The sequence below is a fragment of the Tachyglossus aculeatus genome, chromosome 4, assembly GCF_015852505.1.
Source record: "Tachyglossus aculeatus isolate mTacAcu1 chromosome 4, mTacAcu1.pri, whole genome shotgun sequence".
In the NCBI taxonomy this organism is placed as follows: domain Eukaryota; kingdom Metazoa; phylum Chordata; class Mammalia; order Monotremata; family Tachyglossidae; genus Tachyglossus; species Tachyglossus aculeatus.
The window spans coordinates 124,404,127-124,421,693 of record NC_052069.1 but is presented as its reverse complement, the minus strand read 5'-3'; the positions used below and the strand labels follow the sequence as shown (position 1 = coordinate 124,421,693).

The 17,567-nt window shown below is 48.9% G+C and overlaps 1 protein-coding gene across 1 annotated transcript in view; it reads right to left on the bottom strand.

Moving 5' to 3' along the window:
* Positions 1-17,567, bottom strand: part of NIBAN2 (niban apoptosis regulator 2) — a 68,951-nt gene that overhangs the window by 30,897 nt on the left and 20,487 nt on the right. Inside the window, exon 2 of the mRNA XM_038745321.1 lies at positions 306-436. Within this exon, the coding sequence (XP_038601249.1) occupies positions 306-436 (131 nt within the window). The remainder of the gene's footprint in view (positions 1-305; positions 437-17,567) is intronic.

The following is a 17,567-nucleotide window of genomic DNA, read 5'->3' as shown; positions in this document are numbered from 1 at the left end:
TAGAGACCCTCGTTCATCTATCCACACCCAGGGCTTGACTTTGACTGGGGAGAGGTACCGGAGCATTGGAATAATAATAGTAATAATTGCGGTATTAATAAGGTGCTTATTGTGTGCTAAGCACTGGGGTAGATATAGATGCAGTACCATCGGCTCAGACACCATCGCTGTCCCACCCAAAGCACATCCTGGACTCCGGCCCAGGACCCCACAGCTGGGATGGAGCTGGGTCCAGGTGGGTGGGCTTGTAACCCAGTAGGACCCAGAGGGTGGTCCTGGCTAGGCCCACAACACATTCCCCTTACCTTCCGCCAGAGGAGCTGAGTCTGTGGCCCCCCGTTCCCCTCGATCTCATAGCGGACACTGTTGAAGAGGGCGACGCCATACTGGGCCTCGTAGAACTGGAAAAACTCTCTCAGGATCTTTCCCGTTTTCTCTAGAAAATAAAAAGTGCGACATGGAGCTTGATCAGCATCTCCAGAAAGCCAAGAAGCACGTTTGAGGAAGCCAAGGATCCCAGTTCCCACGGCCATGAGCCTGCCCCCCTCTTAAGGCTGCTGGATGGCAGTCTGGCCACAAGCAGGGTCTGAACTGCGCAGATGTAGGGGGCTGTGAGCCAAAGGGCAGATGGGAGAAGTCAACGTCCTGGCTGGACTGACTGCTGAAATTACGAGAGAGGCCACCCCTGAGTTCTATCCCTAGCCCCCACCACTTCCCTCAGATCGGGAAGCTCCCTTGTCTGGCGTGAGCATCCAGCAAACCCTCAGCAATGCCTGAGAACAATATGCCCTCCTTTCCTCTGCCTCAGCAATTCAAACCTGGTAGGTAATAATAATAACGGTACTTGTTAAGCGCTTACTATGTGCCAAGCACTGTTATAAGCACTGGGGGTAGATTCAAGTTATTCAGGTTGGACACAGTCCCTGTTCCACATGGGGCTCATACTCTTAATCTCCATTTTACAGAGGAGGTAACTAAGGCACAGTAGGGAAGGAGATCTTTTCCGAGGCACTTTTGCCAGTCTCAGTTCTCTGTTGCCCCCGTTCCCTGCGTTCTCTTTTCCCCCACAGTGTCAAGCACGGTGCTTGCTGGCCCATTTCAGTTTGCTGTTACTGAGGTTAGGGATTCTGAGAAGAGATGTGGAGCAGCAGAGGCCCCTGGATTACTCTGAACTGGTCCCCAGAGGCTGGTCGGGCAGGGCAGGTGGCCCTCACCAGCCGGGTGATGCTTGTGAGTCTCGTACTTTGGGTAACTTCCCCCTGAAACAGTGAGCAGAGTTCCAGGCCCCCGCCTCCTCCTAGCCCTAGGGATCACCTCCATCAGCTCCTGGCCATGCTGGGCAGCTGCCAGGGTTGAGGGAGAAGAGCCAGTGGACCCCAACACCTAGTCAAGAACTACAGGGAGCAGAGCTGGAAAAGTTACTGCTGGGGCTGGTCCCAAAAACCCAGCTCGCCGTTGGAACCCTCAAATCTAAGTCCCTTATCCCTACCACACTACCTCAGTGAAGCAGTTCCCAGTGTGGCTGAGAGCTAAGATCAACTTCTAACTGTCCCTTGCTCTCGACTCTCTTTTCTCTGATCCCTCGCTCAATGCTGTTCCCCCAGCCTGGAAAGACAAAAGGTGCCTGATTACAGTTCTACCCATTTTCAAAGCCTTTCTAAACTCCACCCCATCTAGGAAGCCCTCCCTGACTAATCCACAATTCCTAAATCACATCAATCCAACAACCACCCTCAGTGCTTGTATTATTTACGCTCATTCTCATCATTTATGTACATATGAATATTCAATTGCAATTTCACTTCATTATTCAGCCATTTCATCCTGACACATTTGTAAAACTCCCTGCTTCTTTGACTCCTTCTCTTGGTAAGTCACTTTTGCCTCTCGCCATCTTTCGATTGTCAACTCTTCGAAGTCAGGGAGATGTGTCTTTCTTGTGTTGCACTTTCCCAAGAGCTTAATACAGGGCTCTACCCTCAGCAAATACTGATGATAGGCTAGTCATGGGTAAGTCTGGTTCGATCATGGCAGCCTTTGTTCACCTCCAGTTTGAGGGATCGCCAGTCAGTCTCTCCAGCCCCAAGCCCTCCGGGCAGTTCACACCGTGACACCCTCACCCCCAGAGAGCAAGGTGTGATGCCAATTCCCCACTTTGGTGTGGTCCAGAGCTCTGGGTGGGTCTGCAGGAGGGCACCCGCTTTCCACACCATCACCTTTGCCTCAGGTCGGCTTCCTCTGAAGTGAGGACGGCAAAGCGACACTCCCGGCCAGAGCTGGTGAAGGTGGAGAGGGCCGCTCCCTCAACAAATACTTCTGGGATCGCTCAGGAGGATCCTCCCTCTGTGACCATCCCAGCTGGTCCCTCTCCACAAAAATGTCACCCAAGGCGAGGCGATACTCCTTTGTCATACTAGTTGGACACTCCCTGAAGGACTGTGCTTCAATGGACGGCTCATTGCCCAAATAGTCCCTCTGGACCCGTTGACAAGCACACATTAGCGCTGTCAATCCATCAATTAATCAAGAGTGGCCCAGCGGAAAGGGCCTGAGAGTCAGAAGGCCTGGGTTTTAATCCCAGCTCCATCACTTATCTGCTTTGTGATCTTGTGCAAATCATTTAACTTCTCTGTGCCTCAGTTACTTCATCAGTAAAATGGGGATTAAGACTGTGAGCCGACGTGGGACATGGGCTGTGTCCAACTAGATAATCTTGTATCTACCCCAGTGCTAAGTACAGTGCCGAGCACATAGTAAGTCGCTTACGTACCATAAAAAAGAGTATTTACTGAATGTCAAATGTATCCACAGCAACGTACTAAGACCTTGGGAGAACACAGTTGGGAAGGGAACATGGACCCTGACTTTGAGTTTACAGTGTAATGACAGTTACAAGACATTCAACAATGCCACGGTTGTTGAGAAAGAGTATGAGCATTACTATAATTCATTTTAATTAAGAGTAAAAGATCTATGAATGAGTGTAAATTAATCCAAGATGACTACTGGAAGGGTACTACCTTTGAAGGTGGAGCTTAGTCAAGGAACACCTCCTGGATGAAAAGGGTTTTCAGGAGAGCTGAGGGTTTTCTCCATCTTGCTTTCTGTTCACCCCCAACCATTAGTCACTGTCTGCCTGGGCTGACAACTGCTCATCTCCCAAAGTCAGTGAATTACCTTCAGTCCACAGTGTTGTATGAAGGATGAAGGAGGACAGATGCTCTGTGCCTGCAGCTTGCTTGCTGTGGAGCAAGGAGCTCCCATTGACCCTGCCTCAGGGTGGGGGCTGGGAGGGGGCGCACAGTTGCTTCACCCTCCATATTCCTATTTCCCGGGAAGGAAGGTGGGCATCATCCCTGCTGTACTCTGTGTCCTGGGCTACCATGGGCCAGGGCAACTGAAGCTCTCTTTCTTGGCACCAGCCTCCCAACTATCCCCTTCAAGATCTGTCAGCCTCTGCAGCTAGGCTGGTGAGAGGAAAATCTGCATAACCTCAGATTCCCCGGCAAGGCAAATTTACGACCGTGCTGCCCCTTCCTGAAAACTGCTCAGAGTCAGATAAATATGGGCCAGTCCAGAGCTCTAGGTACAGCCACCAAAGAAACATCACCTGGCACATCTAGGACCTCCTTGCCCCCTCCTATCATTCAGTATAAACCAGTGACTGTGAAGCAACGTGGTCTAGTGGAAAGAGCACACACCTGAGAGTAGGAGGACCTGGGTTCTAATCCCAGCTCTGCCAACTGCTTGCTGTGTGACCTTAGGCAAGTAACAACTTATCTGTGCCTCAGTTTCCTCAACTGTAAAATGTGGACTAAGTATTTGTTCTCCCTCCTACTTAGACTGTGAGCCCCATGCAGGACAGGGACTGTGTCCGACCAAATCAGCTTGGACTTATACCAGTGCTTAAAAGAGTGCTGGACACATAGCAAGTGCTTATGGTATTTGTTGAGCACTTATTACGCGTCAAGCACTGCTCTAAGCGCCGGGGTAGACACAAGTTAATCAGGGTCGATGGAGACCCTGTCCCACCGGGCTCAAAGTCTAAGTAGCCATTCCTAGCTATCCTGCGGGAGGTGTGGACCTTAACATGTCCAGGCTGTTACTCTGCGCATTAGCATCGCTATCATTAAATCTCCAAAACCTTTCTCCTCCTACAGCTGGAGCAGCTCTGTGTCAAGCCCCAACTCACGGAAGAGCTAAGCCCTTAGGACGGAGCAAGCAGTGGTTTCCTTCCCTGGCCCGGCTCCCCAAGGTCACACCTCACCAAACAACAAAACCTCCAAGAGGCTCCCTGTCCTGCCCTGCAGGACAGGTTTCAGTGGGGGGAGGTTTGCTAGCAGAAACCCTGTGGACCCGCCCTGTGGGAGCAATGGCCCAATAACTAGACTGCCTCGTTACCAGAGTTCTCTGCCAAGGGGAGCCTGGAACAAGGGACAGGACCCTGGAGGTCATGTGTAAAACTCTAGGGTTTTAAATAGCACTGACACTGCCCACCCCCCGGCAAACCCAGAGCCTCCCCTGGCTCTCCCTGAAGGGATCCAGCAGGCTGATGTGGTATTGCTTTGGGGTTGATCCCCCTGAGGACCCAGGACCCAGACAGGAGGTTCCCCAGGAAAAGGGTCAACTCTTCCCTGCCACCAAAATTCGGGCCATGTGGGCCTGAAGGGGAGGAGACCTGGGCTAGGCACCTGGCTTCCTGGCTCAATGTCGGCAGCTCATCTGCCACGGTGTTCGGGCGTAGAGCATGCATATATTATGCAATTATATCAATGTCCGTCTCACCACCTAGACTGTAGGTTCAGTGTGGGCAGGGAGTGTGCCTGTTATACTGTACTCTCCCAAGTGCTTAGCTGAATGCTCTGCACACAGTAAACACTCAATAAATATGACTGACTGACCAGGGCACCCGCTCTGGCCCCTTCACTCTCAAGGATGGCTCTCACGCTGACGGTTTCCAGGAAACCGAGGACCTGGGTATAGGTCTCTTCCCCAGGTGAAACTGGAACCTGCCTCCCTCCTCCCACTACCCCCAACTCTGCAATTTGGAAATGTGTCTCCAAGCCAGGTAAGGGGGGTGGGGCACAGACAGTATGGGGAAAAAAGTCACAGGAAAGACATGAGCGGAGTAAGGAACTTGGGGAAGAAATCCCAATGACCGTTCCATCACAGGACTGAAAGGAAAGGTGAAACAGTGTGGTCTAGTGGAAAGATCCCAGGCCCGGGAGTCAGAGGACCTGGGTTCTAACCCAGGTTCTGTCAGTTGCTTGCTGTGTGACCTTGGGCAAACCACATAACATCTCTGTGACTCCGTTTCCTCAACTGTAAAATGGAGATTAAATATCTGTTCTCCCTCCTATTTAAATTATGAGCCCTAAATAAGACAAGGACTGTGTCCAACCTGACTGTATCTACCCCAGTGGTTAGAACAGTGCTTGACACTTAGAAATGCTTAACAAATAGTAGTAATAATGACAACAAAGATAATGGAAGCAGCATGGCATAGTGGATGGAGCATTATCCTGGGCATGGATTCAAATCCCAACTCTGTCACTTGGCTACTCTGTGACCTTGGGCAAGTCACTTCATTTCTCTGGACCTCAGTTCCCTCATCTTAAAATGGGGATTGAGATTGAGTGCCCAACGTGGGACAGGGAATATGTCTATTTTTATATTGTATTCTCCCAAGCACTTAGTACACTGCTTTGCACACAGTAAGTGCTCCATAAAAACAATTGAATGAACGACAGGGACTGTGCCTAACCCAATTTGCTTGTATACACCCCGGTGCTTAGTACAGTGCCTGGCACATAGTAAGTACTTAAATATCACCGTTATTATTATTACTACTATTACTACTAATAACAATAATAATCACATGGAGGGAAAGGACAGGGCAGATCTAGCTTCTAGACCCCCAACTTCTGCACCAACCACCTAGGGGCTCCTAGGCCAAGACCACAGTTTCCCCCATTCAGTCTCCTCTGCCACCAGGAGGGCAAAGAGGCTCAAACCTAGAGGTAGTGGGAAGGGGCCAGACTTGCTGTCAGTGGGGTAAGAGGCCAGGGACCCACCCGGAGCCAGGCCTCAGGCCAGCACTTGGATCCTTGAAGCATCTTCACTGAAGGGTCCCAGGCCACAGGCTGGATGGGGAACGGACCACGAACCCCATCCCTCCGCTAGCGGGATGAAGGCTGTCAGGATACCAAGTCTGTGAACTGAGTGTGAGTTTAAACTTGACGGAAGAACCCAAACTGCTGCCGAATCAGACCCTCAGAGTGGGAGGGCCCTGAGTGAAATCTGCAGCCCTCTCAAGTAACTGGGTCATGCAAATCTAGCCCTGAATCACTTGTTTATGCAAAGAGGTAGGCTCCAGTAGAACTAAACCTGTTCCTAAAAGGCCTATAATTTACCAACATAAAACCTCAGTGTATTCATGCCACAGGAAGGTATATTTATGCTGAACTCAAGATCCTTTGTTTGGTCTTGGGATTAGTGAACCAAAATAAAATAGTCCTGTTTCCGGGAAGGTCAGAGAGACACACACACACATATGCACACCCACCCACCCCTAGTACTTTTTTCAACCCTTTTCTTTATGGTATTTGTTAAGCACTTAATATGTTCCAGGTACTGTTCTAAGCTCCGGGGTAGATACGAGCTAACCAGGTCAGACTTGGTCCATGTCTCACATAGGGCTCACAGTCTTATTCCCCATTTTACAGGTGAGGTAACAGGCACAGAGAAGTGAGGTGACTTGCCCAAGGTCACAGAGCAAACAAGTGGCAGAGCCAGGATTAGAACTCAAGTCCTTCTGATTCCCAGGCCTGGGCTTTAACCCCTAGGCCACGCTGCTGCTGTCTGCTGATACAAGCCCCCACAAGTTGTCCCTGAGCTTCAAGAGCCACACAAGCACGGTGATGGGAAGGCTGTCCCTCCAAACTATCACTCAATCAATGGAATTTAATGAGCACAGTGTGTACAAAGCACTGTAGGACAAGCTCGGAATAGAACAGTACAATGGCCTAATGGATAGAGCACAGGCTTGGAAGTAAGAACATTATGGGTTCTAAGCCCGGTTCTGCCACTGTGTGCTGTGTGACCCTGGGCAAGTCACTTTATTTCTCTGTGCCTCAGTTACCTCATCTGCAAAATGGGGATTGAGACCGTGAGCCCAACGTGGGCAGCGACTGTGTCCGCCCCAATTTGCTTGTACCCACCCCAGTCCTTAGAATAGGTCCTGGCACATAGTAAGTGCTTAAAAAACACCCTAATTATTATTACTATTATTGAGAGCTTACTATGTGCAAACCTCTGTACTAAATGTTTGGGAGAATACAATATAACCAAAAAAAAAAAAAAAAGAAAGAAAGAGGGGCCAGGAGTTGGGATTCTGCAGCAACGCACATCATGAAACCCAGGTGTCTCTGTGGGTAGGGAAAATCAGTTCCCTGCTGTTTCTGCTCCTGCCTTCATCAGCCATGATAGCCAACTTAAATGTTCACAGATAAAATGGGAAAGCACTGATTGAGGGGAGAGAGGGAGGGTGCCCGAGGGCAATACGGGTTTTCTAGGAAGTTCCCTTGGTTTTAGGAGTCAGGAGACCTAGGTACTATTAACAGCTCCACCACTGTCCTGCTGTGAAACCTTGGGCAAGTTGCTTCACTTCTCTGGGCCTCAATTTCTGCATCCATAAAATGGGGAAACAGTATCTGTTCTCTCTCCTGCTTAGTGAGTCCCATGTGGGACAAGGACTGTATCTGATTATCTTGTATCTACCCCAGAACTTAGTACAATGCTAACTGGATTGGACACAGTCCCTGTCCCATATCGGGCTCACAATCTTAATCCCTATTTCACAGATGAGGTAACAGGCACAGAGAAGCGAAGTGACTTCCCCAAGGTCACAGAGCAGACCAGTGGCAAAGCCGGGATTAGAACTCAGGTCCTCTTCAGGCCCGTGCTCTATCCACTAGACCTCACTGTTTCTCTAGGAGGAGATCTATGTGGTCCTGGTCCACTTAAACTGAAAAAGCCCGTTCTCAGGAATTGATATGACAATAAGAACCTTGATAGGCATACACTGTACTCATCCCTGCAATTTCAGGTTCTGTTGGAAGTATCATGTAATAAACCACTGGAACAAAGCTCAAGCTACTTGATCTACAGGTGGCAGCCTTAACAATCAAAGCTTTAACTCTTCATATTATAAGGCGGCAGATTGCTGATTCTTAGGCACAAGGCACTGCAGTCCTGAAAGGCAGAACACTCAAAATGATAGAACACATGACTTCACAGAAACCCTACTAGTCAGCCACCTGTACTTATTAAGCGCTTCCTGTGTCCACAGCACTGCACTAAGCACTTGGGATAGTACAATAACAGACACATTCCCTGCCCACAATGTGTTTACAGTCTAGAGGGGGAGACTGACATTAATATAAATTCTGGAAATCTAGGTCCTATTAACAAGACCCGACAGATCACCAGACCTGCTTCCCAGCCCTCAACAGAGGGGTGGGGAGGGCAGCAGCCTCTGAATCAATCAATCTGAAGGCAGGAGAAAGGCACCCTCACTTTCCAAGACCGCTCTCCGGCCCCTCTGAAACACAGCCAGAGCTCGGAAGATGACCTGATGCTTCCCACTCCCACCTCAGAGACAGCAGCTATCGTGCTTCCCACCACATTGGGCCTCAGCCTGGCTGAAGTAGAGACCCATCCCGGGACAGGCAGGGGGAGCTGAAAATCATTTCGGTGCCATTCATTCATTCAATCGTATTTATTGAGTGCTTACTATGTGCAGAGCACTGTACTAAGCGCTTGGGAAGTACAAGTTGGCAACCCATAGAGACAGTCCCTACCCAACAATGGGCACACACTCTAGAAGGGGGAGACAGACAACAAAACAAAACATGTGGACAGGTGTCAAGTCATCAGAACAAATAAAGCTATATGCACATCATTAACAAAATAAATAGAATAGTAAATATGTACAAGTAAAATAAATAGAGCAATAAATCTGTACAAATATATATACAAGTGCTGTGGGGAGGGGAAGGAGGTAAGGCGGGGGGATGGGGAGGAGGAGAGGAAAAAGGGGGCTCAGTCATTCATTCATTCGTATTTATTGAGCGCTTACTGTGTGCAGAGCACCATATTAAGCACTTGGGAAGTACAAGTTGGCAACACATAGAGACGGTCCCTACCCAACAACGGGCTCACACTCTAGAAGGGGGAGACAGACAATAAAACATGTGCCATTCCTGTTTGGTGAACGCTGGACCAGAGCCTAGCCGAGCAGGGGAGAATTGTTGAACATGTGCCTCCAGAAACTCAAGCCATCCTAAGGGGCTGGGCCGAGAGACACTGGGCCACACCCCACCCTCTCAGTTCACACTTCTGAGGCTGCCTGAGTAGAATGAAGTCAATTCTGATCTCCCAGAGGGGAACAAAGGTTTCCTCCCTGAAGACCACTCCCCTGACATCTGACAGCACTGTGACACCAGCTCCGCCCAGCCAGACACAGCCCAACCCACAGCCCAGCTTTCATCCTGGCCTTTCTGAGGGGATGGGAGAGACCCCAGTGGATCCAAATAAGACATGACCAACAGTCAGGCAGACTCGTCACCGCTCTTGGGAGAGGGTTCTCTGAGGAATCCTGCAGTCCCATGGTCTGCTGCCAGAGGCAGCCCTGACCAGGCCCAGAAAATCGTGGGCTGGCAGCTACAGGTGGAGAGGTCCTCAGATGCCACTGCTTCTAAAAGAATTCCTCCTGCTCAGGAGCCTCTGATGCCTTGGGCTTCTGGGAGGACTCCAACCACTAAACCTATTGAGCTACGGCCATTGCCTTCATCCCTTCACTTCCCCTGAGAGGGGCTGCTTGTTGGCCAAGCAGAATTCCCAATGGTTTCCTCCCTCTTCCAGCCTCCCATCATCCACCATGGACCCCTGGGCTGTTCCAGACACAGAGATCCATCTGTGCACTCAGTCTGCTGCCAACCCCTGTGGCTCAAATCTGCAGCAAGACCAATAGGAATGTAGTCTTGCTACCCTCCCCCCCTCACCACCCCCCACCATCCTGATCCTCCCAGGCCAGGCCCCTTCTGCAGGGGGAGAAGAAGGAAGGGTGAGCAGGGCAGGGTCCAGGGTGTGAGACAGCAGGGAGGGCAGTGATGAGTCACAGCCGCCTCCCCCACAATCAGGAAGGAGCACACTTAAAATCACTCAGGTTAGAGAAACTCAATCCTGAAAACATTCACGTGGGACACTCTGAAAGACCTTCCTACTGGCCCATAAGGTGTTCTTAAATAACTAGCAACCAAATGCACCATAATTATACAAAAGAAAATGAGACTTCCATGAAATTTCTTGCAGGTAATTGTGTTGGGGCCAGAGCTGGGATGGGAATCGGGGCATGGCCAGAGCCACTCTCATCGCTGTCAAGGGTTTAAGTCTTGACTGCCTGTGTCACTGGAACAGCCAGGCACCTCTAAGTGGCCTTGCCTCACTCCCACCTCACCCATTCCAGTGAGAGCTGATTTGGACTTTCACTGCCAGGAAAATCCCTTCAACTTCCTTACTTCTGCGGAGGAGTGGAGGGAAGGCCCCACGCTGAGCTCGTCATTCAGCTAACTGGCCACAAAGACGGGACTTCCTCGGGGGAAAATAAGCCGACATAACAGGACACAGTTGTAAAATGGGCTTTCCCAGAACCACAGTCTCAGACCTCTCACCTGGGTGGGACTCCCATCTTGGGAATTCCGACCTGAATTGGGTTGGGGCCTGCCTAACTACGGCACAACAGGGTGGGCTCTGCAGCACTCCAGCTCTTCTCCTTCAGTGGAGACACGCAAGCTGCTTCTCAGGTGGGGTCATTGCCCCCACCCCCTGCTCTGGCACCAAGATGGAATCCCAGCTCTAGCATATCTGCCCTCTGGAGAAGAACAATCAATCCTGTTTGATTGGACTAAACAAACTAAACAAAGAAGCTACACAAACTGATATTAGGCTATTGTAAGCCCTTCCAGGGGCAGGGTTGGCATCTAATTCTCACCTCTGTACTCTTTCCGAGCGCTTATTATGGGTTCTGCCCCCAGTAAACTCTTGAGATGCAGCGTGGCCTAGTGGATAGAGCACAAGCCTAGGAGTCAGAAGGATGTAGGTTCTAATTCTGGCTCCATCATTTGCCTGCTGTGTGACCTTGGGCAAGTCACTTAAATTCCCTGTGCCTCAGTTTGGGGTGTTGGCTCTTCAGCCTTGGTCTATGAGAAGACGGCCTTCCTCTTCGATCCCTATTTAATCCTTAGGTCTCTGGCACTGGGGTCAAGGGGTACATATGTTAAATTCCCTGTGCATCTGCAAAATGGGGATTAAACTCTGAGCCTTATGTGGGAGAGGGACTATGTCCAACCTGATTAACTTGTACCAACTCCAGTTCTTAGTACAGTGCCTGGCAGATAGTAAATGTTTAACAAGTAACACAAAAATACTATTATTACTAATAATAATAATTGTGGTATTTCTTAAGCATTTTACTACTACTAAAGCCACCTCCGTGCCCACTGAAAAAGAATCTCCCATTCAGCAAAGCCCCTCTGAGGGGTGTGCGGGGCAGTAGCCCCTGAGACAACCCAGACCCTCCCCACAACATATGTACCCCTCGACCCCAGCGCCAGAGACCTAGGGATTAAACAGGGATAGAAGAGGAAGGGTGTCTTCCCACAGACCAGGGCTGAAGAGCCAATACCCCAAACCCTCCCAGCCCAGCAAGCGGTAAACTGGTCCTCTAGACTGTAAATTTGGCCTCTACACTGTGAGCTCGTTATGGGCAGGGGCTGTGTCTATTTATTGTTATATTGTACTCTCCGTGGTGTTTAGTACAGCTCTGCACATAATAAGCAATCAATAAATATGACTGAATGAATTAAGGTTCATTAGCTTTGGCCCCAGACATCAGCCAGGGTGGCCAATATATGAATGGTCAGAGCTGTACTCTACAGGAAGATCCAAGGCTCCTCCTGCCAGTGCCTCCCAAGCCTCAGGTGACACTCCTCCCGGCTCCGACAAGTCCCAACACCATCCTGGATCTTGCTGAGCCTCGGCCCTGCTGATGTCACCCTTGGCACATACACTGAATCCTTTGTGATCAGCCTCGCGTGGCCTCCTGCAAGATGAATTACTCCAGAGCAGGACTCCGGCTTGGCTCCCTCCTCCCTTGCTGGCCGCCCCCAACCCTGCCAACACCCCACACCCGCTATCCACACAGAACCCGTCCTTCTCCTCCACCCAGCCTGCCTGGAAGTGAAGAAACCCAGAGGACCAACTCAGGGGCAGAGCTCGCTTTGCCAGCAGGAAACCGAATCTCCGGGGCTGGAATGTTGGGAAACAGAGGGAACTGTGTGTTGTATCTGAGCTGGAAAGTTTATTCCAGTTACAAAACCTCCCTCAAGCCCGTTCTTCACGCAGCTAGAAGTTGACTCTCACACCTTGTCAAGTCGCTGACTGCAGGGCCTCAACTTTTAAAAGAGCCAGACTACAATTTCCTCTCCACTGTTCCTCCTCTTCCCAAGGTCCTGCTGCATCCAGTTTGCTGGGATCACAGAGGTTTGACCCAGAGGAAGCAGCTCCCGCCCCAACACCAAGTGCAGGAGGGGAAGGAAGAGAGAAAGGGGTTAACTGCTCTATTCCTCTACTTGCTATCTTCTCCCAATACAACCTTCTAGCTGTATCTTAACTCTTCCAACTCTATCCTTCATCAGTCAGTCAATTATATTTATTGAACACTATGTGCAAAGCACTGTACTAAATGCTTGGGAGAGTACAACAATAAACAGACACAATCCCTGCCCACAGCAAGCTTACATTTTAGAGGGGGAGACATTCATATTATAATTATTATTCATTTTTATCACACGACTCCCCCTGTGAGCCCACTGTTGGGTAGGGACTGTCTCTATAAGTTGTCAACTTGTACTTCCCAAGCGCTTAGTACAGTGCTCTGCACACAGTAAGCACTCAATAAATACGATTGATTGATTGATTGGCCCAGAATTCCTTCTTTCCCCAAGTCAGCGAGACCATGCCTCGCCCTACATTCAAAGCCCTCGTAAAATCTTAGCTTCCTAAACAAGCTTTCTCTGATTAAGTTCCCAGTATCCTGAGTCATATCATCCCTTTAGGCATCTCTAATACCTGTGAGTTTATTTACACCCTCATATACATCTTTCTGATCAATTTTAGTCCCTCTAGTTTGTACATATTTATACATTTGTCTTCCCAATAGGAGTGTAAGTTTCTTGGGGGCAGAGAAACGGTCACTTCTTTATTCTGTACTTTCCAAGGGCCAAGTACAGTAAACCACACCAAGCAGCCACTATATTCATTCATTCAATCATATTTATTGACCGCTTACTGTGTGCAGAGCACTGTACAAAGCACTTGGGAAGTACAAATCGGCAACATATAGAGACAGTCCCTACCCAACAACAGGCTCACAGTCTGCTACTGTTAGAGTAGCCCCAGAGAATCAGGCCTAACCTGAAGCCCTCCCTACCCAGAGGCACCCTGGAAGGCTAGATGGAGAAGAGACTGCTCCCCACACTTACAGCACAGTGCAGGATCTCTGGCTTGCTCGTCTTATACTGTGAACTCAAATCTCTGCACCACTCCTGTTCACCCGGCCTACAGCCCCACCCCAACACTCCAGCAAAGCACAAGCAGTTGCCTGGGGAGGTGGGGTGGGGGGAAAGGGTGTCCACCTGCCTCTTGCCCATGTCCTGTCCCGTGTAGCTGGTTAGATGCAGGTATACTTTGCTCTAAGATCGTGGTGTAGAGGACAGTTCGCAGGTAAATAGGACTGCAATGTCCATGACCAGTCGGGTTCTCAATCAAAAGGAAGTTGGGATTCAGCACGGCTTAGTGGATAGAGCATGGGCCTGGGAAGCAGAAGGACCTGGGTTCTAATCCTGGCTCTGCCACTTCTCTGCTGTGTGATCTTGTGCAAGTCACTTCAAATCTCTGTGCCTCAGTTATCTCATCTATAAAATGGGCATTACGACGGTGAGTCCCATGTGGGACAGGGATTATATCTGACCTGATTAATTTATATCTACCCCAGGGCTTAGTACAGTGCCTGGCACATAGTAGGTGTTTAAACACCACAATCATTATTCCTAATTTGGTTTGGAGTTTGAAACACCATCACATTCCAACTCTTCACAACAGAAGAACACAAGGAAGGCCATTCCTAGGTCAGCCAGGGGCTATCTGGCCCCGGGCTCTGCTTCTGATGCAGGGTACCAGGATGCTCGGAGAAACTGTGTGCCAGTTTCCCTCCTGAACAGCCATCCTCACGGCTAGGTGAATACCATCCAAATGCTAACAACTCCTCCAAGAACCTATTATGGCTCTAGTCCAGCCCCTCGAACTCTGGTATTTCTGAATGCATGGTTTCTTGTGTGAACAGATTGTGCCTGTGCATCCCACCGCTGGGTGAAGAAGGGCTTCCTTTCACTAACCTGGTTTTCTACAACTCTGTCTCACTGTGCCTCATCAGAAAGCAAGCTGCAAAGGCAGCAAAATTAGGTCTGTCACTGTCACTAACGGGTCTCAGTGTCTTCTTGGTGTCTACTGGTACATGACTATGCTCTTCACTGTGCAGATCCTAGCCCTGCATTCCTTGACTACTCAGAGTCCAAAATCTTGGGCACCCACTTGTATCTAACAGAAACTCCTTAGCCTCTGCTTTAAGGCAATCAGCTCGCCACCCCCTCCTACCTTACTTTGCTGATTCCTTACTACAACCCACTCCATACACTTTGCTTGTCTAATGCCATCTTAGTCACTGTACCTTGAACTCACCTATTACACTGCCAGCTCCTTGTCCACATCCTCCCCCTGGTCTGTAACTCCCTCCCACTTCATATAAGACAGACCACCACTCTCCCCACCTTCAAATCCTTATTAAAATCACATCTCCTCCAAAAGGCCTTCCCCAACCAAATCCTCATTCATTCATTCAATCGTATTATTAAGCACTATGTGCAAAGCACTGTACTATGCGCTTTTATTTCCCATACTTGTTTTTGCCCTTGCTATTCACCCCACCCTGAGCCCCTAAACACATAACCTTATATTCTGTCTCCCCATCAGGACTGCAAGCTCCTGTGGTCAAGGATCTTATCTACCAACTCTACTGTATTCATTCAAGCGCTTAGAAGTGGTAGCTTAGAAGTGGTAATAATATTAAGTGTTTGCTGGGCAGAATACTATTCTAAGAACTGTGAGAGAATACACATACAGTGCTCTGCAAACAGTAAGCTCAGTAAATACCCCTGATTGACTGATTGATTAAATGCAATTCCAGAGAGCACCAGTCATCAGCAAAATATCTCCAGGACCTCAAACAAAGCTTCCAACCTGAAAGACCAGAAGGGGCACAGGTGTAGTCCAAGGCCAGAAAGACTGAGTTCCCAATTCCTTGGCATGCTGACCTAGGCTGGGCCAATTACCCAGCCCAGTTTCATTTCCTTGGTGAAACATGCCATCAACTCTGCCTTCAGGCCACAGGTCTGATTCCAACATCATGACCGTTTGGCATTGTGAGTAGCTGCTAAGTGTTACGTGATGCACTGCTTCCTTTCGTGACAACTGTCCCCTTGATGTCTAAGCTGCTCTAACTGGATCGGATCTACGATCCCAGACTGAGGCCAGGGTCAATACTGACATCCATTGGAAGATAGAGTTCTGTTAAGGAGCTACCCGGGGAGCTCTGACTGGATAAGGCTTCAAGAACTTGGTCTCCGAGATGATTGCATAGTTCTGTTGGCCAGCCACTTTATGGTCTGCCTTTCTTCAGAGAGAGCTTGCAAGTCAAATGAGAATCAGTCTGGCACTCAGTTCATTCCTTTGGGTCCAGCAGTTGCACAATGACATAGTCAAGAGATGCCACTCTTTAGTTCTTGAAGACTCCTTGAAGGCTCTCTGACACCTTTCTGCCATCCAGTAGGCAGTGAATGAAGAGGCCGGATCAACCGATGCTACTGACTGATGGTTGGAAGCTGCTTTAGATGCCCAAGACCCTGTATGTGGGAAACCTGTCCAGAGATGTGACAGAAGCACTCATTCTCCAGCTTTTCAGCCAGATCGGCCCATGCAAGAACTGCAAGATGATTATGGATGGAAGGGTATTTTACTTCAGTTTATTCTTCCTCTCCCTTGAAAAAGAATAGCTCATTATCTTCCCAAGTGTTTCATTAAAAATAATTTTAGTGGCGTTAGGCACCTAACGGGGCTTTGTGTAAAGAGTGGTTTAAAAAAGTTTTTACAGAGGAGCTCCTTGAAACTTAAGCTGAATTCAGTAGTGGTTAAGGCCCTCAATTCCCGATTTTGTTCATTCATTCATTCAATTATACTTATTGAGCGCTTACTGTGTGCAGAGCACTGTACTAAGTGCTTGGGAAGTACAAGTTGGCAACATATAGAGACAGTCCCGACCTGACAGTGGGCTCACAGTCTAGAAGGGGGAGACAGACAACAAAACAAAACATGTAGACAGGTTTTGTTCTCCTCCCTGCCCCCCAGAACAAAAGAATTGATTATTGCCCATTTCGACAATCCTTTTTCTGCAGAAGAAATGACAAAAATCTGTGGATAAAACGCCTTCCAAAATTAATAAATGAATTTTTTAGAAAAGTCGGGGGTGAGCCCTTTTGGTCCAAAACAATTTCTCTTTTCAGTAAAGTTTAGTTTTCTCTCCATATCTTGGATAGAGTCCTTTAGTCTTCTCAGTCCTTTTTCAGAAGGAAAGAACTTTTCCTTTCTGTCATTAGTAACTTTGCAGGACCCTCATGAAACTGTTTCTCTAACAGTTCTGCAAGTGTGGAAAAAGTCCTCCATGGTTTTGTCCTTCTCCTCGGCCTCAAGCCAACTGTCACTATTCCATTTTGTCAACTGTATGAATGGAATCATTTTTATCTCATTATTATAATTCATTAATTTACCATTTATTTTGGGCTCTTTCCTCCTGTTACCCAGACCCGCCTAATACACAGGGAAGCGGCATGGCCTGGTGGCTAGAGCCCGGGCTTGGGAGTCAGAAGGACATGGGTTCTCATCCCGGCTCCACCACTTGTCCGTTGTGTGACCCTGGGCAAGTCGCGTCACTTCTCTGGTCCTCAGTTACCTCTTCCGTAAAATGAGGATGGAGACTGTGAGCCTCATGTGGAACAGGGATTGGGTCCAACCTGATCAGTTTGAATCTACGCTAGTGTTTAGAACAGTGCTTGAAACACAGTAAGCACTTAACAAATACCCTCATTATCATTATTACTTCTCAAGGGTTCTCCGATGGATTTGAGGAAAAACTTCTTTGGTTGTAGTGTGCTAGGTGGAGGCCAATTCCTGTTCCCCTGCAACTGCAGATTACTGAGTTTTCGAAATCAGAGTGGTAGGGCGTGTTGAACCACATTGCCACTCCTCGGCCTCTAGGTTTTCCAAACGAATTGGTTCCAACACATCGTCATTCATTCATTCAATTGTATTTATTGAGCACTTATTGCGTGCAGAAC